The sequence below is a fragment of the Branchiostoma lanceolatum genome, chromosome 1 (assembly GCF_035083965.1).
Source record: "Branchiostoma lanceolatum isolate klBraLanc5 chromosome 1, klBraLanc5.hap2, whole genome shotgun sequence".
Classification (NCBI taxonomy): Eukaryota; Metazoa; Chordata; class Leptocardii; order Amphioxiformes; family Branchiostomatidae; genus Branchiostoma; species Branchiostoma lanceolatum.
The window spans coordinates 35,969,394-35,991,807 of record NC_089722.1 but is presented as its reverse complement, the minus strand read 5'-3'; the positions used below and the strand labels follow the sequence as shown (position 1 = coordinate 35,991,807).

Sequence of the window (22,414 nt, the reverse complement as noted above, 5' to 3'; positions counted from 1 at the left end):
TGCAAAACCATATGTGACAATTTTCAGTTGTCTTTCTAAATGTTTCAAAATAAACTTATCTTCATTCGACGTTTCAAAGCCACCTGAATGAGATAGCAAGCAAGCGTGGCTGACCAAAATCGAAAGACGTCAGCCTATCTTGATATGCGAGCTAAATTCTCTCCAAAAATCGAACCATCGAACGTATCCTTAGGGCGAGAACTCACTTAGCTTGGACAGAACACGGTCTCACGAGATTTTCATCCAACAATCTTGCGAGATTTCTATCCAAACTTCGTCCGTAAAGTTTGGCATTTTGTTTCTCAGGTCGTCTGTGTCGCTGCAAATTTTCTTTCCCCGAAACCACGTCTTAAATCATCACAGGCTGTCATAAACCAATGCAGATGCATAAAAATTTCACTTTCTAGGAATCGAGTAAAATGACAGAAAGAAAGTTGCTCTATGTCATGGCAACAATACAAAGTTTCCCAGTACAAAAGAAGCAAACTAACTTTGCAGCCTTGTCACCAGACTTCCACACACGTCTCCAGGGCCCCTGTGGCAGACATGGAAGTCCCGGATGTGGTCCCTTCAGAAGTTCTGAGAACGCAGCCATCACGGTGCCAGCCCTGCTGAAAGATTTTGAAATGTAATGACGGGGCTCGTCCAAAAAAAGGCGTTTTAGGAGGCGTCAGTGCGTCTACAGCTAAACGGTTACGAGCTCTGGGTCTTAGAGAGGAAGAAAGAGTGGAAGGAGCAAAATAAAAGCTAAGTGACAGATGGCCGAAGATGTTCAGGGACATGTTCAACGTTACAACGTTGCTCATCTCATCTCAGCCCTTTGAAACTAATATGAAACCTTTGTAATCATGTTTGCACTACCGACATCAAGGTACACCATAGTAGAAATAATATGACTAGGTGTGAGTTTGCATCATAAAAGTATAATCTAACAACCTTAAACAAGTAAGGAGGCTTTACATTCCTCATGTGGCATATCTGCGGACAAATTAAAAATGTCTTTATATGGGCCGGTGCTGGTAGAATTAAACAACTTCATTGTGGAAGTTATATAAAACATACATATGTACTAATGTACAAATCCATTGGGACTGAATGTTTTATAATCTACAATGTTGTCAACTCATATCGTCAACTTGTGAGTTTGGATAGGGCTAATACTATATATTATACATATGTGTGCAACCCATGTAGCAGGAGGGAGGAAACGAGGAAGGCCAAAGAAGACCTGGCTGGACAACATTAAGACATGGACTGGCCTGAGCACTGCACAGCTGATCAGAGAGGCCGAGGACAGAACAGGATGGGCATGGATCATTGCGGCTGGCTGTCATGACGCCCCTACGACCACTGAGGTCATGGGTCATGAGTGAGTGAGTGAGTGAGAGTGAGTGCAACCCAAAAATGTTTTTCCACATTTCAATGAATGAATGAAAGACCTTTATTGTGCATTCATGCCCCGAGGGGCTAGGTACAGGTCGTCTAACTTAACACATGGAACATATAAGGACATAAATACAACAATACAAGCCGTAAACCTATAGAGTAGACAAAATGTGTTATCAAACTAAGCTAGTCCAGCAGAGTCGACTTCTTCTCGCTTCTTTGTACATGTGTAAATGTATGAACAGACAATATTTCTAATACAAGGGTTATCCAGGCGTAACAAAAATATGAATTTGTCTGTTGCATTAAGATGTTCGAAATATGGGAATTTTTCTTTAATAAGGTTAAAAAGTACACTTCTTTTGCTATCGTATAATTTACAATCTAGGACGAAATGTTGCTCATCTTCTACTCGATTTAAATTACAATGTTGACAAAGTCTATGTTGTAGAAGCGTGCGGTTGTACCTTCCTGTTTCGACATGTAATCTGTGACAGCTAACCCGGAGTTTAGTAGTAGCCACTCTGTGTTTGATGTTGCTAATGGATAAATACTCTTCTTCTTCATACAATGACTTAAACAGACGGTAAGTTCGGAGTTTGTTGCTGTAAGATTTATCCCTGTTATCGTTGTGGATTTCGGCTGAGAATGTTTGAGTATAGTTGTCTTTTAATCGTTGGCTAAAGGAGTTAATGATATGTGACAAATTTGTTTCTAAGGATACTTGTGGGCTCCAAACGAAGGCATAACCGCATTCTTCTAGCATGTTACGGACACCGGACGCCCAGCATTTCTTGCCATTGACTTCTAATTGAAGTTGGCATAACAGGGCGTCGGCTTGTAAACTGTCAGCTGGTACGTTGTGGCGCATCCTAAGAAAACATTTAATAACAAGTTTATTGCAAATTTAATGGCGTTTAGGGAGGCCTCCAGGTGAAGGGGGTACCTCCCTAGTTTTACCCGTACTGCAAGGTTGCAAGCTGTTCTTGGAAGATTAAGTGCGTACTTGCAAGATTTTAAGTGTACGGATTCAATAGGACAACACTTTGGGCTTTTGAAGGACCCCCATATCTCAGACCTATATAGTAGAACGGATTTAACACATGTGTCGAAGAGTTTGTTTTTAACTGTTAGTGAGGCATCAGCGTTGTCTAGTGATTGTCTGATGCTGAACAAAGATTTTAGTCCTTTGCTGGCTAATTGTTTGTTATTGGCCTTGAACGTACCAGCCGCGCTTACAACTACACCTAAGTAACAGTAAGACATTTATGAACAGTAGAAAACGGAAGAAAAGATTTGTCATGTACCGTATGTTGACGGAATCTGCGTCAAGTTTTCAAGCGCCAAAGTACAACGGGTGTAAGCCAGCCGTCGGACGTATTGTTCCAATGTGTAGCTGTGTAGAAGACATCGTACAACTACTAGATATGACCACACTTTGAATCATGTTGTCCTGTGGCTCGTAGACGAAATACAACGAGCTATTCCAAGAGTTCGACATTGGAAGTTCTTCTAACAACAGCACATTTCCAGGGGACGACGTAATGTCCCATGTTTTAGAACTTGGATAAATGGTTTGATAGAAACGACGCTGTTTTCCCGCCATTTTCCAGGGGCATTTGTTGTGGTCATAGACGCAGATGCCTCACTGGCCGGCGTGTCAGCTTGACTTATGTCACTTTGGTCGCTATCTTTTAGAGTCGGCGAATGGCGCTGTCTGGTCCACACTAACAATGCTGATGTATCATTCTGGTACCTAAATATCATCAAAGTGCAAGAGTGTCGGTGAACGATCGTTCGGCCATAAATTTTGTAGTCTGTGCCGCTTTGTGGTGAAGGTTCATTTCAATATGGAAGGGACGATAGTACTGCTTACTTTTCCCCTAACGTTGTTTACGTACACGGGTAGATAGTCTGTACTCAGGGTTGCGTTGTATAAGCAAACACTGAAAAATAGGGTACACTGTAGTTCTCTCAATCTACATATACTGTACCTAGAGACTATCTGCGCATACATGTACAATGTATCGAGAAAAAGACGTTGGTATTGTAAGGCTATGAAATTGTGTAGCAATTTTGCATTCCTTCCTATCCGTACACGGTTCGCTAGCAGATAGTGGGGCGTGCGGGATCGTGGGGGCCAGCGGGATAGTGAGGCCGGTAAAGTTCGGGCGCGCGTGCGGTGGGTAATCGCGCCGAATACGGGGTCTGGTCGCCCAGGGTATCCTGTCCGGTGTGAATTTGCGGTTACTACACATAGCTGTGCCATGCACACAACAAGCTCTTTTGGTTTAACAATAGATATGAAGGCGCCAGGTTTATAGAAGGAACTTTGGTCTGCGGCGTATCTACAGAAATCTCGTTCATATGGCAATTATACGATCGTGTGAGTGGAACGATCCATGGCCTAAGCGAGCTGACACTGTTCCGTCTACAGGAAGCCAGAAAAGTCCCCCTAAGATCATGAATAATGTAAGATGCCCCTTATCACGCCCTCTGGCATTGCCTGGTACTGCCGTTGTCACATATTTTCAAGGGACGAAAATGCATAGCTTGGTGATAACCTAGCAAAGTTGAATGGGCCAAAATCTCTCGGCCGCACCACTTCTGCATGTGCAAGCCCTAGTGGTGATGAGTTTTGTCATTGGTCCTCTTTCAGATACACATCGGAAAGTATCCGGACATAAAAAGATGTTGCTGCCTATATAAAAAAAAACATAGCAGAAATATGGCAGGAATTACTGCAAGGAATTGTTGGAGAAAAGTCATCCAATCACTGTACACCTTTATAGACGTCTCTAGAAGTTCGACTTTTAGAAAGTCTTTTATAAAGTTATTAAGTCTGAGAAAAAGATGTTCTTTGAGTGTAATATCGGTGGTCAGGTGTGATTCTAATGGCCTGCTGGAAAATTTAACGTTGTCGCAAAATGGACTTTTCTAGTTCTGTCGGCAACATAAAGGGGAGGGCTGAGCCAACATCGCTTCTTTACGAGATGCTTAGTCAACGTTCCGTCCCACCATTTCCTCTGGATGCTTGGCGCCCTAATCCCGGCTCTCTCACTAAAACGCACACCTGGGCTCGACGCGACAAAATTAACGGGTGTGGAATGAACCCTTGCCCGCGTAGGGCGGCGTCCCACCGCGCCGGCCATCGCGCCAATTCCCGCTGTTTCCTATCGGCGACTTTTGATTAAAGGTATCTAACAATTGCTCGGCAAAAGTTGTACGTGAGGAGCATGCAAAAAATTCTCAGCGGGCCCAGTGCGTGTGCCGAGTTCACTCGCGGCAGCTTTTGTGTGCAAGTCTCCGCGGACACTTCTCTCTCCTCCGCCAGCAGAACGAAAGCGTGCAGGTCTCTCTCGCCACTAATAACACAGAATGGCTGTGCCGAGGGGTTAACGCAGGGTGCCTTGGGGGGAAAGAGTGAGCAATTACTCTCCTTCTGTAAAATGGAGGTGTGAGGGCACTTTATGACTACCGCGATACCGGAGGCGACCGTTAAATTTATGAAAAACTTCAAGGCGCCGTTTCCCCGTGGCCCGCCAGTGATCCGGCAAATAAGGTTGCGCGGGCTCACAGCGTAACGCACAGAACCGACGCTCACAGAGGGCAGAGCGAACGACGCGTGGATCTCAGGGGTAACTTCTTTAATTAGCGCTCCGGATGACACGGGCTAGCATCTCTCTACCCGCTGTTTCCATCAACAAACATGTCAAAAACTGGGACACAAATTTTAAGCCAAGCGAAAATCTGTCACAATCGAGGACCGTCACTTCTTCTTCTCTAGCTCTCCGTGGTCAACATCTATTTATGTCACCCCCTTCAAGCTCCATTTGGAACTTTTACTTCTTTCAGAATGAGTTTCTGCAGACGATATTTTTGCATCTGTGCAAATGATTGTGTTTTGATGTAATGATTGGCAAGTCTATGCACGCGGCTCCACCCCCGTCGGTACCTGCCTTAATTGGGATCTTCTCTCTGCTCGGGCGCATTATAAACATTTGTGTCGACAATCCCTGATTCAAGAGCCGCAAGGTTCCCTTCTAGATTGACGCTGGTAACACAGATAACTCTCTCACAGAATATTTGTCACAGCAGAAACTAGGATTCATCATGAGCGAACCAGGGAAAACGCTTGTTGTGAGGGAGTGCATGTGGAAATGGAAACAAAATTCCATCTGATGTATGAATAAACTATATACGTATTTGAAGACATGCAATACCTCATTATGAAACCCTGGCCTCGACTAAAAAAAAGATTACAGATATATTTTAGGAAGCTTATGTGCTTATTTCATAGTCGCGATGCGTGTTTGCCTGTTTGGGCGATGACTTGGATGTTGTATTAGCCTTGAGTCCAGCCTTGTTAGCTTCCGATGGCCGCAACTCCGCCAGCACTTGGCGGATTGGAAGAGGAATAAAGCTAACAAGGCTGGACTCCAGGCCACTAAAACATGCATTCTGAGAGAACTTGATCACGCACCCGTTATGCATGTTATAGTATTACATTACCTTTAGATACCCAAACACCTTAAAGCACGTTTAAGCTTAAAACAAGCTTTTGTCTGTGAAACGAACTATAAGTTCTGTTTCGGTGTACTTTGCACCAAAGTTGTAAATTTGTGTTGAAAATACGGTTTGAAGGTGTTTTGAACGAAATTACGCATCCCATTACATTTTGCATGCTACATTACTTTTACCTACCCAAACATTCTAAAGCAGGTAAGAAACGTATTTCCAGCTTGAAACAAGCTTTGTGTATGTAAAAGAACGCTAACTTTTCTTTGGTGTAATGTTACTTTGCTGGAAAGTTTGTAAATTTAGCGAGTAGCGACATTTGAAAGCGGAATAAAGCTAACAAGACTCCATGCTATTTCTGTACGTTCATCCAGAGAACATCTTCTCTTCACTTTGTGTCAAAAATGGAAGAAAAATTCTCTCTCGCTTGTAACATCTTAGTAAGCTGTGGTCTTCCGTTTAATCCTATGAAACGTCTCATAACCATCCTTATCTAGAACGAAAATATGCAATATTGCCTAATATCTAATCTGTATTCTTCAGACACTCCTATACATCTGTAAAACCCACATTGTCAATAAAGACCATACCCAACAACGTAGACAGAGAAGTAAAGCCAAAATGTGCGAAGACACATGCTTTTTGAACCATTTTCATACAGCTCAGATCCGAAATATACTTCCCGTAACCCCACAAGTCGCGAGTAAAATGGTATTCCGTGTAACGTCTAAACCCAGAAGTCCATAGAGACAAGGGATGTGTGGATCCCTGTGTGGTTAACTGCACTTAGCTAAACCAACTAGAAAGTAGTCTTCACTTAAAAACGGGGTACAGTCTGAGCTGCCTTGAACGTAGAGCGTGCACTGATTCCTCTTGAGGCTAAGAGAAAAAGCTTCGGCTGTCAAAAGCAATTTCTGGCAATAAAAGACGTGGAAAAAGGGTTGCGGCAGCTGCACATCTGCAGCAAAACTACACACAGTGTAACTTAAAGACAACCATACACAACATCATCGGTAAGCAACATTTAGATCACGCAGTATTAACGATCTGATACATAAATACATTGTTCACACAAATTTCAAGTGTTGTAGATGACAAAAGAATAAGCAATGCTTCAGGATCTAAATTGGTCAAAAACCTTCCAAAATGCATTAAGGTGCAGCTTTTTTCTGCCACATCTACTAGCTATAGCCTAGGTTTGATGAAGCCGGATGAAGTGGTCAGCGACCGTTGCTTCTAAAAACAAGAGTTCTACGACCTCATATCTCCATGAACAATTCTATTCATGCAAATAACTTACACATTTGCATAAGATATGCTTGGTCATACACACCTTTATCTAACTTACATATGTTGCAATATTGACAGGCCTATAATTTTCCAATTAGATGAATTTTGGTGCTTTTGCATTAATTATGCAAATTAGGAATTTGTTTGCATAATTGGTATCTGTTGATGCTCCACTTTCCATAAACTACATATGTTACATGTATTTGAGTCTGATAATGGAAAACACTGCAAGCATAGATTTTCCTCATTAGCTATGCAAATTAAGTCACAATTAGCATAATTTGCACTTCATTGTATATATCTCTGTCTAAGCCACCTGCATACTAAGTATCAAATTGACAATCCTATAATTTTCCAATTAGATGAGATATGGTGTTTTGCATTAATTATGCAAATTAGGAATTTATTTGCATAATTTGTATCTGTTGATGCTCCACTTTCCATGAACTACATACGTTACATATATTTGAGTCTGATAATGGGAAACGCTGCAAATACAGATTTTCCTCATTAGCTATGCAAATTAAGTCCCAATTAGCATAATTTTCACTTCATTGTGTATATCTCTATCTAAGCTATCTACATACTAAATATCATGGAAATCGGTTGTTCCTTTGTTCAGTTATTCACCTTAGAAGATTATCACAAAAACGCCCCTGCAGTTCCAGAGCAAGCTGCTACATCACAAGCTATCTGCCACCCAAAAATCAAGACCACAGCACGTCCAGGTCAAAAGATACAAAAATTGAAGTTCTGCTGCAGTACCAAGGTCACATACCAGGGGGCCCAAAATCGACCTTGAACTTCGGCTTCACAACACCTGCCCACATACCAAATATCATCATAATCCATCAAGAGGTTCCTGAGTTATGCTGACTACAGTAGTGCGGAAACACAAACAGACAGACAGACAAACAAACAAACACACACACGGAGACACCCAAAACTATATCTCCATTTTTCATGGAGATAAAAAGTCGGGACCCTGTATTGTCGAAGTGACAGCCATGCTGTATTCAACAGGATGTCCTCATCTGTACCATGTGATCTATGGAAAATAAGTATGGCTGGCTGACATTGAGCACTCTATCAATATTAAACGTCATGATTCTTCTGTTGGATCATACTACCACGAAGCCGGCCCCGAGGTGTAAGAATAAATATGAATCATTGTTTCCCTCGGGTTCTTCTTTCCAACAATTAATAACTTCCCAGCCCGGAGCAAAAGGGAACAGACGTGTGCTCATCAAAAATCGAACCCGGTGAAAACTTCTTGCATGACCAGAATGTGGATATTTGGAGGATTGACGAATAGGTGTGAAAGACTTGTTTGTCTTGAGACTTTGTGGAGGTTGATTTGTCCGTATGATAATGTCAGGATCGTAAGGGGAACACTGACACGCGCGACAGTTCTTCAGAAGTCATTTCACTCAGCTGGAAGCGCAGCGAGTAAGGCGGCCCTGGGGCACTCTGTCGTGCTGGCAGACACTTTGTTTAATTAACCCCTCGCCACCTCTGCTAACATTCCCCTATTACAGGCCTGCCGACGGGCCCACAAGGAAATTTATTCACAGCGACTTAACAGCGGAGACTGCCCCCTTTGCCAACATCTCCGAGCCATAATCATTACAGAATTATTACTGTTAGAGGTCCCCTCTGTCAAACAACAGCTACCTGGGGCCTTCCCACCGATAATGATGTAGAGAAAGCCTTTGATTCGGGTGAAGTCAGAAATCGACAAACCCTCCGTGATTAATCAAGCTCGACCCTGTGAGACTTGTCAGTCAACGGGACGAACAAGCACAAATCCAACTCACAGTCAGGAACACAACAAAATAATGCAGCGATATTTGGAGACTCATCCGGACTAACAATGCAGCCATGATTGAGATGAATAGGCAAAAATTGGGAAAACCCATAAGACCATCTCTGCGACAGCTTTTATAATCAGTGTATTAACTTTGCTTCACTCCGGCAGCTTGAGGCCGGTACCTAAGTTTGAGGAATGACAGAATAAACTTCTTCTAGCAGCCGTTTCATCAACAATCGATCAGCACATTCAATATAGAAATGCTTCAAATAAAAGGAACTTGCTTGTGAGCGCATAGCTTACTCATAGATGACGGAAATGTATAAGATTGGCAGAAACAATTCTATTGACAGCATAGTACTTTAAAGTTAAGGAAGGTCAAACGAGTCACATGATTGCCACTATACAATTGAACTCGTACAGGGGGTATACATTCTCAATTTGATGTGCAAGATGTGCATTATTGCTCATTGAGTCATTTTGACCACCATACCGATTGCCCTCTTGTACGACAGATATCATAAAGAAACTTCTGGGGTGGATATATTTCGAGACATGTTTTTGCTACTACCTTTTCTTAGTCTACCAACTACCGACCGATATCCAACATAACGTTTATTACTTCATGTAGCTTACAATTGTCACCATTTGTTTAAACCACAAGGTTATCATTGTTAAAGATTTAGAATTTCTCTGTTTGGTGACAAAGAGGGTTCAAAATTTCACTGTTTCTGATTGTATAACTATAAGTTACAGTCTGATTCTGTAGTACAGTAAAAAGTATTGAAAGCCTTTGACAGTTGGTTGCTGAGGTACATGTTTAAAACATACAGGTTCTAAAAACGTGTCCTGCATGGTGGCATGGTTGCCTTGTGGTCGGGGTTGTTCACTCAGAACCTGGAGGTACTGAGTTCGAATCCTTGACAGGCCCCGATGTTGTGCCATTGGAAAAGGCACTTCACACCGATTCCCTCATTCTAATCTGGTAAAAATGAGTACCTAGCTGGCCATTAGGGACATCCCTCAGAAAGAACATTAAATGAAGGTCCTGAGTTTGAGGACAGTGACACTTTAAGCAGTTAAAGAACCAAATACAATTATTGAAATGAGTAAGAGCTCTTCCCCATGTGAGTGGATCAAGTAAATCCGGATATGCAGCTAATGAACTGTCCAGTACAAACCTGGTGTGTTACGTCATGAGGCGGTTTACCGGGTATGTAGAACAAACGAACAACTGTTCCTCCTTATCAGAGAGCCAGTAATTGTTGACTAATAAGTTAGCCAATGTTGTAGAAGGTTAACATTATCCTTAGGCCACACAAATTTAGTTTCTTGGTTCTCATACAGGAAATGGAGCAGGCATGCTGTCATAGACCCAAATGCTACCACAGGAGCGGTAAAGCCAATATTCCAGACAGATTAACATTTCAAACAGTGAATTTTGAGTTTTCAATGCACTGAAAAATTGACAATATTAGCATTTGGGGTTGATTCTTATACTGAATGACACTGACATGACCTTTCAGTGTTTGTTTTCCTTTGAATCAGAAAAAAAACTGATGCAGCAAATACAAGACCCAAGAACTTAAATAGGGGTGGCCTTAATGCATGTTGTAAACTTTTAGAACAGTAACACAACTCATTACAACTTCATGGCAAAAGGTACATTCCGGAATGATTTGAGTGCCTGTGGGAATGGAAAATCAAAAATCTGATTTCACATTTTCTGCTTTCCAAGATAGCCAAAGTTCTGGACAAGAAAACAGGAGTTCCTTGGTTAATAAACATCATGGAATGCATATTAGCAGCAGTATACATCATGATAAATATAGAAAACAACACGGGGTATTCCGTATCACTCGAGGTACCAGCTCGACCCCAAAGGAGGGCTGAGACCGAGGGTGATGGGGAATACACTGTGTTGTATTTTATTTATGTCATACCCACCCGAGAAAACACACATTTCAATGTGGAATGCGCCAAAAGTTGAGGGAGTTTTGTGTTCTCAAACACAAAACTGTAACAACATTGATTCCAACCTCCGAATCCGGTATTCAAATTTTCAGCGGCGGCGCTCGAAAATGCATTCGAAATATTCTATCGAAGCCCGTGTGATACAACTCCCGAACCCTATGTGATACAGATAGTTATCACACGGTCCGGCACACCCGTATCAGGCCCAGGTATGACATAGATATAAATACATTAGACAACCACATCAATATTACCTGATGGTTTCATAATTCTATGATCGAATCATTCTTTTTCACTGTGACATTGCTTTTCACTGCACTATTCACCAGTTTATATACACTGCAACCAATAGTAATAAAAACCATCTTGAATAAATAAACCCATTGCAGACTTGGAATATTCTAAGTAGATATGATTACATTGTATTAAGTCATCAATGAAGCACACAGTACCTGATAAACATCTGCCTAAGATACATGTATATATGTGTAAATTGTGCTGATATTTGCTGCATTTCACAATAGTCACATTTTCAGTAATAAGTAAAAATGTATTTAAAAAACGAAAAAATAATGAGAAATTAATATCTCAAATCTCACCACAGTTCAAACTGCCACAAGTATAATGTACATGTACTCCACAGGTCAACAGAAAACCTTATGATATGTAATATTATGTTACATCTAATATCTGTGATTTTCACAAATAAAGTAATTGTAACCTCATGCACTCAGCCCTAAAATCAAACCAATATCCTCAGCTGAAGTCCTGGATATAAAATCCTCAAGAGTTGGAGTGACACATGCACAACTATTTTCAGGCTAATTTCACCACATGATTCACTACTAATCTTTACCATAGAAACATCTGATTATTCAATTTTCTTTGTGATATCATACACAAACTGTACCATAGCCAAAGCTTTTAGATTCAAGAAAGATCTTATCAAAGGAAGATGTACAACGTAACAGTCAGTAACCTCTTTACATAAATGTGTGATCCAGTATCAACTTCAAGGAGGGTCTGCATGCCCTTTTTCATGAAGCGTTACGAGCGATTTTAATTCACCGTTAATCGTTACCGGCCGCCTGAATTTACCGTAAAGCGTTATCGGTATATTAATCGTGAAGCGTTACTGGTCGTTTTAATTCCTCGTTAAGCGTTATTTGTCATCCTGAATTCAACGTTAAGCGTTATTGAGTAATTCCTCGTTACGCAGGAAAAAGCATTTCAGTGGGTCAAGATTTCAAAATTTTCTCAAGGGAGCACACGGCTCCGGCAAAAATACGTCGGTAGGGCACCCCCCACAAAATTTCAAGCCGAAACACTTCTATTTTTCACTCTACCCGCAAAGTTTTCTCCTCAAAATTCAGGAAATTAAGTGTTTCACGGTTCAAGATTTAAAAATTTTCCCCGGATGCATGCCAGGCCTCCGTCGAAAAATATTGTCAGAAGGGCGTCGGCCCCCAAACTCAAACTGAAACTCGTCTGTATTTTTTCACAAACAGAGACATCATTAAACTTAACTTAAATTACCAGTAATATTTGCCCATCGAAATGCAAGAAATAGCGGTGTCAAGAATTTTCCCCGGGAGCATGTCGCAGCTCCGGCGAGGTCTGGAGGGCGTGACGCCCCTCAAAAATCAAGCTGAAACTCTTCTGTATTTTTTTTTTTCAAACATAGATGTCATAAAATTTAGCTTACTCTTCAGGAAAATCCCCCCCCCTGCCCTCAGAATGCAGGAAATAGCGTTTCAGAGGGTCAAGATTTCAAATTTTTCGTCGCGCCTTCGGCACTCATCATTGTGATCATGAAATTTCCTGTCGCCGCCGAATTTAAAGCGTTCGGAGCAGGCGTGCGAGAATGACATAGCGTAATAGGTCTCCTGCCACAAGATCAGGACGACTAGTGGCAATAAAACGTCGTCTTCAGGGGTATCTCATGTTCTAAAAATGCTGAATTTACCGTTAAGCGTTATCGGCCGGCCTGAATTTACTGTTAAGCGTTATCGGCTGGTCTGAATTTACCGTTAAGCGTTGCCAGGACCCCCCCATGCAGACCCTCTTGAAGGGATACACATCTTCAAAAAGAGCAGTCTTGATGATTTTTAGTGTTTTGTATGTTGATACAATTATTCTATTACACTGAACATTTTGCATGTGTCATTGCTGATGTAGGATTCTAAATTTACTGTGGTGGCCTGCAATTCATAACATATCCACCAGGCTACTGCACAGCTTAGCATGAGAGTCAATAGTCTTTTATATGATGAGTGAACCATCATCATAGTGAAGGCAACTGCTAGCTTTACAATCCTCATCAACCATGGCAAAAATTTTAACAACAGAGAAGCTATGGAGACATTAAAACTGCTCAATCACACTTGAAATACATTGTAGACTAGAAAGGCAACATTTGCGAGCAAATACAGCATGTTTAGCCATACTCCTCGCCATGCAAAAAATGGACTCTCCCAAAATAACAATGGACCATTCTGAAATACTTGCACTAAAAAAATGAATCACCCCAGTCCAAAATTGAGTCTTCCAGTAGCACCTCAACACAATATGGACCAGTCCACAACCATATCCACTAATTGATTAACAAATACACTTCTGCTAAAAAATGGACTTTTTCATAATCATTCCAGCTCAAAATTGAAAAATAATTAAAGAATCCTCCCCTTGCAAGAATGGGATATTCCGTGCCATTTCCATGTAAACCAGTCGAAAAATATCCGCTGAAATTACACTCTTGCGCATAATCAACCCAGTTCAAAATTGAATTAAAAAAGATCAACCCCAGGGAAGAATGAAGTTTTCCATAGTATACATATGAAGATTTGACAGGAGACGAAGGAAATGACCAAAAACAACATATTTGAGTCAATTCAAAGTCACCGAGAGGGTTTTAGTATAATATTTGTAATATGTTTGAACTATTTTGATTAAAAGAATGTCTAAGTCACAATAGTTCTAAAGTGTTCAAACAATTAGCATTGAAACTTATAACATGTTTGAACTTATTTCACATACGTTGGAAACATTTCGAACGTAACTACACAAAAATCTCTTTATTTAGAACAGTTTCAAACCATCTATCCAAATGTATCAATGTTCGAACAATTTGTAACAAGAGATTTTCACAATTGCCCTCATAAACGAAGGTGCTAAGTCCTCCTGTGTGTTTCTGCCTATTTTCGGTGGCCGCGCTAGACCACCAGCGGATTTGTTTTGACGGAGCGTCACCCGCGCGCGACGATGTACACTGTTCGGCACCGCTAATATCCGGCATTTTCCCGCTCCAAAACACTCCACAAGACCCACGTTTTAGTGTTTTGCCTCTTGTGCAACACGATTCGATTTGCATTACTAACGGGACGAAAATGATAGAAAAAATTCACCCCGTCCCGGCGTCCGTCCCAAAAACATGAACGACATGAAAATATATTTTCTTACAGATTCAATCACGAAAATCAACAGCATGGGATTCCAAATTTTCGCAACGGCCGACCATTTATCATGGCTGAACTTCCTTCCAAGGCGTGCGATAGATAAACATTCCCGGCACATAATAGTCACTAGTACCAGACTAACGCAAGCTCATGATGATAATAGGGAGAAAGTTTGTCAGTGAAGTTTGGCCACCAGAGGGTACATTCATTTAACGTTACAAGCTAGCGCAAAGGGGCGAATCATTGACCTTACCGGGGACTGACTCTACTGGCCTAATCATTCCTTTTTTGCCGAATTCTACGATCCATACGCCCGTACGTAGGACATGTAGGAAGGCCTGGTGGTGGACGCTACACATCACGGGAGACGCGTGTTGGTCCGAGCAAGGAGGTTATATGTAGCGGCGACGCACCACTGCGACAACGTGCCGGACCAAATGTATGAAGTCGGCGGCAGAGAGAGATCATCAATCAATTTTGACAGGAGTGTCGCGCCAGTCTGAGGAGAAACGATCTCCCGTGTTGTGTTGAAGAATTTGGAGTTTGAAAATATCTGGAATAACTAATGCTAGAATAAACATTCACAAAATCATTGATTTAACTTGTTTTCTGTTATAAAATTTCCTAAACTGCAATTTAACCACTGAGTTTAAGGGAACATGGTGTTTTCCCGATAATCACGTTAAATGTTTATGTCCGGTCTTTCCTCCTCGTAAGCAAACTTCTAGCTTGGCCAGGTGCAAGGCACTCGGGGTCAACGACCTGTAGGTCATATGTAGTATTGAAAGTGACAGAAGTGGCAAATATTGTCAAGAAAGCCAAAAATAAATCGTTTTGAATATATGTATGCCAAAAATGGGAATGTAGTCCTTTAAATATTTGTTCAAGCCACATATACAGCAAATTTCAGGTCATTCGGTTGAAATACCAGGGCGCAGGAGGCCAAGATATGCTAAAAATAGCTTAAAAACCTCGATAAAATCACTTTCAAGGTCAATATCAAAACAAGGAAAAGAACGCACATTGGTTTTTGCCTACATTACCTCTGTACCAAATTTCAGGTCATTTGGTCAAAAAATGACAGAGATGAATCGATTTGAAGATTTGACAGGAGAAGAAGAAGAAGAAGAAGAAGAAGAAGAAGAAACATGAGAGAAAACAATATGTTTAGCCATACTTATGGCTAAACATAATTATATTTGTAGATGATGTCTTGTAACACTATTACTAAAGGAAGGTGGACCTGATGGGTAAAGGTTACTGACTGTTACTGTGGTACAAAGCAACTTTTTATTCCTTCCTTTTATCCACTGGCTTCATGGTCTGGATGAGATCCTCTAACTCATTGATCTGATGTTTCAGCCACTCTGGATCTCGTCGCTCCATGTTGCTGATGAATTTACGAGCCTGCTCCACAGTGACAGGGATCTTCTCGTCCTCGTTGCCCTTCTCCCGCTGTAACTTGTCGACAGCGTGGTAGAAGGAGTTCAGTAACCCATCAATATTTGCACTTTCTGCCTTCTTCTGGCTTTCCAGCTGATCTGCAGGGATGATGTCATTTGGCATGACCTCATCAGTGAAATCCTTAGTGAAATCACTGATGAGTGCCTTGAGAGCACAATCTTCCTTGTCCATGGAGTTCACGCAGCGGGCAGCTTTCTCCATTTCTTCAGCCCGCGCATCAAACTTTTCCTCATCCCGTGTTCCCCATAGAACCAGTGACCATGCTCTCACCTGAAAAAATATAAAGAACATACAAAAACAAGATATTCATGAAGTTATGTGACAACATTGTCCATATAGCTGTTGAAGATTCAACAAGGCAAGGTTACATGATATATAACCCATACTACGTTCCACCCTTCCCGTCCAAAGAGTAGCACTGAGGATATGAGGCAACACTGCATTGTGTATATTGGGAAATGCAGATGCACAAGCACATGTGCAGACTGCTGCCGACTGCTGCCCACCTGTGTCAGGGACCCCGGCAGTAGTATAATCAAATACTGGATACTACTGGATACTACTAGATGTTGAAGTAACAATACATGTAATCTCCACCCCTCTACAAGTAGACATGTGTAACATCTCCAAATCACCCTGACCACCTGGAATCTAAGTGCATATCCGTTCATAAAACAAGACATAATAACAACTATAGAAAGGCAACATTTGCGGGAGCAAATGCAACATGTTTCGCCCATGTCCCTCCCCACGTGCACGCAAAAAGTGACTGTGGCATAGAGGCTAACGTTTGTTGTATGTCTGCAATGTTGGTATTTGAATGAATGATTGAATTGAAGACCAGTCAGAAATGGATCGCTCCCAATTTGAAACCATATGCATTCAAGTAAATGTAGGACCGATAATATAATGCATTTATGGCGCTGGCATGACACTGTACATATATGCAAAAAGGCAACCAACAAAACTTTGCCATCAAGCCGAATATCTGGTACCATAAACAAAACAAGTTGCAGACGATTGTGTGCGGAGAAATCTTCGGCTTTTTTAAACAAGTGCGAGTGCTTGCAATGAAAATACTATTTTTCTAGTACAACACTACAACACACATATTGTTTAATGCGCTATCGATCAGCGCCGATATTCAAGACTTCCCCGCGGCCCGATAGTATAGACATGTAACGTTAACAGGAGTTTAATTAAGCAAGAAGGTTGAAAATTCTTAGGTTTACGTCATTTTTAGCCAAAAACTTCAAACAATTGCTCAAAGCAAGGACTTCCTTGCTCAAGGTAAATTTTCACGCACTTCACAACTCTCTATTGTTACTGTTAATGTTATTGTTAACGTCCCGACACGGGATGTTTCCTAAGGTGGGAAACTTTGGACACTTTGTGTGCACTATTGTGCGCACTGGTGTCCAATCTTGGTGACACAGGGGTAGAAAATTCGTGTACATAGCGAGGAAATGTCAGGTTTCACCATAGTGTCCAAGCTTGTAAACTTGTGGAAATCTTTGTTTCCATGCAGTGTTAAAATAAGAAAAACACCGTGTGTCGAAAAATACCACCAGAAAAGTTTTGAGCCTTCTCAATTGCACTTAACTTCAGTAGGACACAACAATAACAACACAAGGATGGGAGCGTAGTGCCCCTAATTGAATTGACTATTTCAACCAATCAGCTTGAGCTTGATAAATCCACGCTCTCTCATTGGCTGACCGAATTAGTCCACCCGGCCAGATGAATAAAGATGTGACCTATAAGTCAGTGACCCCATATGAGGAAAATAGCCGATCTTCTTCCCAAAAACACCCTCTAAAATTGTATTTCGAAGTGTTGTATGCCAAAAGTGCGAATGGGATTCTTTAAATATTTGTTCAATGTACCACCATAGCAAATTTCAGGTCATTTGGATGTATTTCCAGAGCACAGGAGGCCAAAATGTACGTTTTTGGTCAGAAAAACCTCAATAAAATCACTTTCAAGGTCAATATCAAAAAAATTGAAAAATTCTCCCAGGGTATTTACCCACTCTACCTGTATACCAAATTTCAGCTCAGTTGTTGCAGGGACGACCGAGCTGAGTCGATTACAAGATTTGACAGGAGAAAGAAACCATACGAACACAATATGTTGCGCCCAACAGTATGTTGGGCTCAACATAACAATTATAATAGGAACTCAAATTTGCGAAGAACTTATCAACATTTCTCAAGAATCTAGAACACTATGTATTTTGACCAGCTCACCTTTCCCACAGGTTCATCACTCCTCTTGCGTCTGCTACTGGGGTTGTCCTTCACGGTTACCATCCACTTCCCGCTGGGATCCTCGCCCCAGTTGTACACCGTCATGAACGCCCAATCCTGGAACCCGTCCGTGCTGTCGTCCTTTGATCGCGTGGACATGAGCTGTGACTCCGTCCCCTTTGGCGAGGTGAGTTTGACAGACAGGTCTCCTCGACGCTGGTGGTCGATGGTCATGACAGATTGCACATGTTCCAGTACCTCCACCTGGTCCCTAGTGTCGTGGCAGCCGCCTGTTCTCAGCTCCAGCAAAACTTCTCCCCCAGTTGGGATATCACTATGAAGAGGAGGGACAATGATACATCATAAGTTGATAAGGTCGATATGTTTCCATTCATCTGATCAACCCTTGAAAACCTGTCCACCCTAACTTTTTTTTTTTGCTTGGGGGACCGAGTCCATAAAATTTGCAATCACCTGAGTTTGAAAACACTGCAGCATCAGTTATCCAGCAGGGAAAAATCATTTCTGTTCAATGTGAAATCAACAGACCCACCAGATAAATGTTCTTCATATGTTGTGGACTCCCAGCATAATATCTGACAAATTAAGAGAGATATTGAACAGAAAATCTGTTTTAAAATATTCAAAATAAGAAATCCCGTACTACACTATTTTTTCATAACTGGAACAGAAGATTGATTTGGCTTAGCCCAAAGGTGGCCTATTTAATGATTGAGGTACATACAGATGGTATAGATATACAAACGGAACAATATCAATTGGAGAGCTTGAGTGAGAAAATTTGTAAGTTTACAATTATAGATGTATCAACTATTTTCGCCTACCCGGCAAAAAGTTTACACACTGGGTGAAATATGCAGACGCTACTGGAACAATACTACTGTAGCAAGAATTTGAAGACCTCATACATTAAAAATAGATATTTCTAACCTTTGAAGATTTACACTTGTATTGTTTCATGTCATGAAAATATGGCTGTAATTAGCAAAATCTATTATGAATGATGGGCTTCCCAACCAAAATTACATAATATCGTATGTCCTTTCCTTTGGTAGAATTCCATGTTTAATTTTGTTTGTTTGAACCTTTGTTTATTCATGATAAGCTCAAATCGGCACGCAGGCCGCTTTTCATTGAGGTCATGAGGGAAGAGGTAAGGGTCAGATACAATATAACAGAGATACACAGTCATTTGAGTCCTAATAACTCTATCAACATATATCATTACATATTTATGGTGCAACAAAATACAATTTCTACGACATAAAGTAGGGCGAAAGCTGGTTCATGGTCCGTGTCCGTTCGTTTAGTTCATTTCCGTTCATTTCATAATGAACTCCAGTTCCACGACACATTACCTTCGCCAAATAATCAAGGCTTATCATGAAGAGTGCCTTTATCCAAGACTTTAAAAATCATTTGGTGGTACAGGACTGTTCTACATGTACCTGTCTAGTGTGTCGATAAATGTTTACACGACCTACTTTTGTAGGTTTACATGACCTGCATCCCCAACCCCAGCTGGGACATACATGTAGTGTCCCCGAAATCAGGTGGTACAGTAAGAAGCCCATTGTAGAAATTTCCTCATAAGTTATGTTAATGAGCCCTGTCATGCAGGATTTATGTCTGATAAAGGTCACCTTTACTTAGCTTCCTAATGCCATGTGAATGAAATTCCAATCATTCACCATTATGGTATATTAGTATTTTCTAATAAATTATGCAAATTAGGTAGCTATTTGCATTATTGATATCTATCGATACCTCTCTCTTTTTCAGTTACATAATTATGTCACATGTCTGAGAGTCCTATTATGAAATGCAGCGGATTTATAAACGTTGCTTGCAAATTATGCAAATTAGCTCCTGATTTGCATAATCAGTATTCGATCATTTAGAGCATCAATCAAGCTATCTACATACCATAAATCAAGACAACCCCATTTCTAGTTATTCATGTCCAAAGGTCAAAACAAATAGATTAAAAACACCCACTACAGTTCCAAACGAGAAACCTAGTACCCATCTACTAGTCTTGATATCATGCACAACCATCAACATCTCCTCGAGTTATCCTGTCTACAAACAAAAAGGCATAGATACACAGCCCGCTGCAGTACCGTAGGAAAATGCCAGGTGACCCATTTTGAACTTGACCTCCGTTTCCACAATCGCTACGCACCCACCAAAAATCATGCAGATCCATCAACAGTTCCTTGAGTTATGTTGTCTACATACAAATGTACAAACACACAAACGTACAAAGTCTACTGCAGCACTGTAGGAAAATGCCAGGTGAACCATTTTCGAACTTGACCTTTGTTCTCACAACCACTATTAACCTACCAAAAATCATGAATACCCATTAAAGGTTTCTCGAGTTATGCTCTTGACATACATGTACATACTGTACAGCTGGTGTAATCGATAATATAACCTTCTCGGCGAAGGTAATTATACAAATAAAATGCACATTTACATAATCTAATAGTATGTATATCAACATACAATTTTCACTAACTTCCACATGACAAAAGCATGTAATTCTCACAATTTACTACAAAGAAATTATGGCACATTCACATTAATTATGCAAATAAGTGTCTTATTTGCATAATTGATAACTGATAATGTTCCAGCTGCCATAAATCACATACTTAACATCATATACTAAAGCACTATTATGGAAAACACTGGAATTTCCTCATATTCAAAGAGTCATAAATTACACAAATTAAGACTCATTTTAATATGTACGTACAGACCCAAAACAATACCTCCATTATATTTCCATGAAGGCACAAATCAAAGCATATCAATGTAGAATTGGGAGAAATAAATATATCCTGGCATCATTGAAAAAATGTCAAGCTATGTAACATGACAAGCTTAAACAAGCAGGCTTGCAATCATCAGTTATGTAACCAAGATTGGGCTGACTAGTTATACAAAAAATATGCCAACCCTACCGTTCTGGGCCATTATATGTGACAACACAGCGGTGCTGGTGTCCCACAGGGGTCCATTCTTGGGCCAGCTTCACCATGGCACCAGCATCCATCATGCCAAAACCGTACCTAAAAGAAAAATTAACAACAAAACTAGAAAGGCAACATTTTTTAGAAAATGCAGGATATTTCCCTGTCATTATCAATATAGACATAGACTGAGGAAGTCCGAGTATTATATTCCTACCATTTACCACATAGGAGAACCATTCACACATGTGTGGGTGTGTCTATCAGAATGACTGTTTGTATGTAACGTTAGTTCACATAAAACCGCAGGGTAATATATAACAGGGATTTCTAAATAACATGATATTTAGCAATTTTAGGGAAATGTGTCAGATGTAACATCTGTAATACCGCTAGAAATGCAAACTCGACAGACTAACGCATTCAGAACACTCTCTGTCGCTTATTGAAACAGTCCGAGGGCATCATGGGAGAATTACACTACATGGTTGTTCGCTGGTTTATAAGACAAATGTCATATCCGTTTCCTGCTCAACACATTATTTACAAGACAACTGATTAAAATCTCTTTTGCTAACCCGCAACTGGACTCCAAGTGTGATCAATCACCAAAAACGCCTCTTTGTTGCTGCAATCTATGGCACTTTGGTGTATTTTACCACCGCCATATTCATTACACAGAATTCTGTTATTCAGCAGACGACAAAGGTTTGAGAGGAACACTTTTTTGTCTGAACTTTTTGCATGTCATTGATATTGGACTAAAGGCAATCTTTTCCTCAAAGTTTGTTCCTAACACAAATAGAAACACATGGATGTATTCAGTATTGCCATAGCTACGGCATCCCGTTAACGTCCATGTAAAAGTTGCCATGACGGTGGGATTGACTGTGAATGACGTTCTACTGACTCAATGACTTGCCGTTTTGTTGTGTGTTTGTTTGTGCTTGGACACATCTTAGCACCCTCTTCAAGCCAAGGAAGGAACAATTAGCTGTTGCAGGTATAAAAGGTAATTAGCTGCAAGATTATCATGAGGAATCTTCTCTCCCCGAAAAATGTTAGCAGTAGTCGACGGACGGTAGTTTCAAATTTCAATATCATGGTATCAGCACGACTAGAGAGAAAATATAACATTTATAGGATAAGTGACAAAGGTAATCTATGATATAGCTACCTGATATATAGTAAATATCTCCGATAGGAAATCCCTAACATTGACCACAAAAGACATATGAAATTTCTGCATTAATAATGCAAATTAAG

General features: G+C 40.7%; 1 protein-coding gene across 5 annotated transcripts in view; it reads right to left on the bottom strand.

The window, feature by feature from the left end:
* Window positions 1-15,631: 15,631 nt before the first annotated feature.
* Window positions 15,632-22,414, bottom strand: part of LOC136421239 (furin-like protease kpc-1) — a 217,503-nt gene continuing 210,720 nt past the window's right edge. For all 5 annotated transcript variants that reach the window (XM_066408448.1, XM_066408460.1, XM_066408438.1 and 2 more), the window contains 3 exons: window positions 21,140-21,247; window positions 18,147-18,480; window positions 15,632-16,167 (listed from right to left, as the gene is read on the bottom strand). In XM_066408448.1, the coding sequence (XP_066264545.1) occupies window positions 15,724-16,167; window positions 18,147-18,480; window positions 21,140-21,247 (886 nt within the window). In that variant the 3' untranslated portion in view covers window positions 15,632-15,723. The remainder of the gene's footprint in view (window positions 16,168-18,146; window positions 18,481-21,139; window positions 21,248-22,414) is intronic.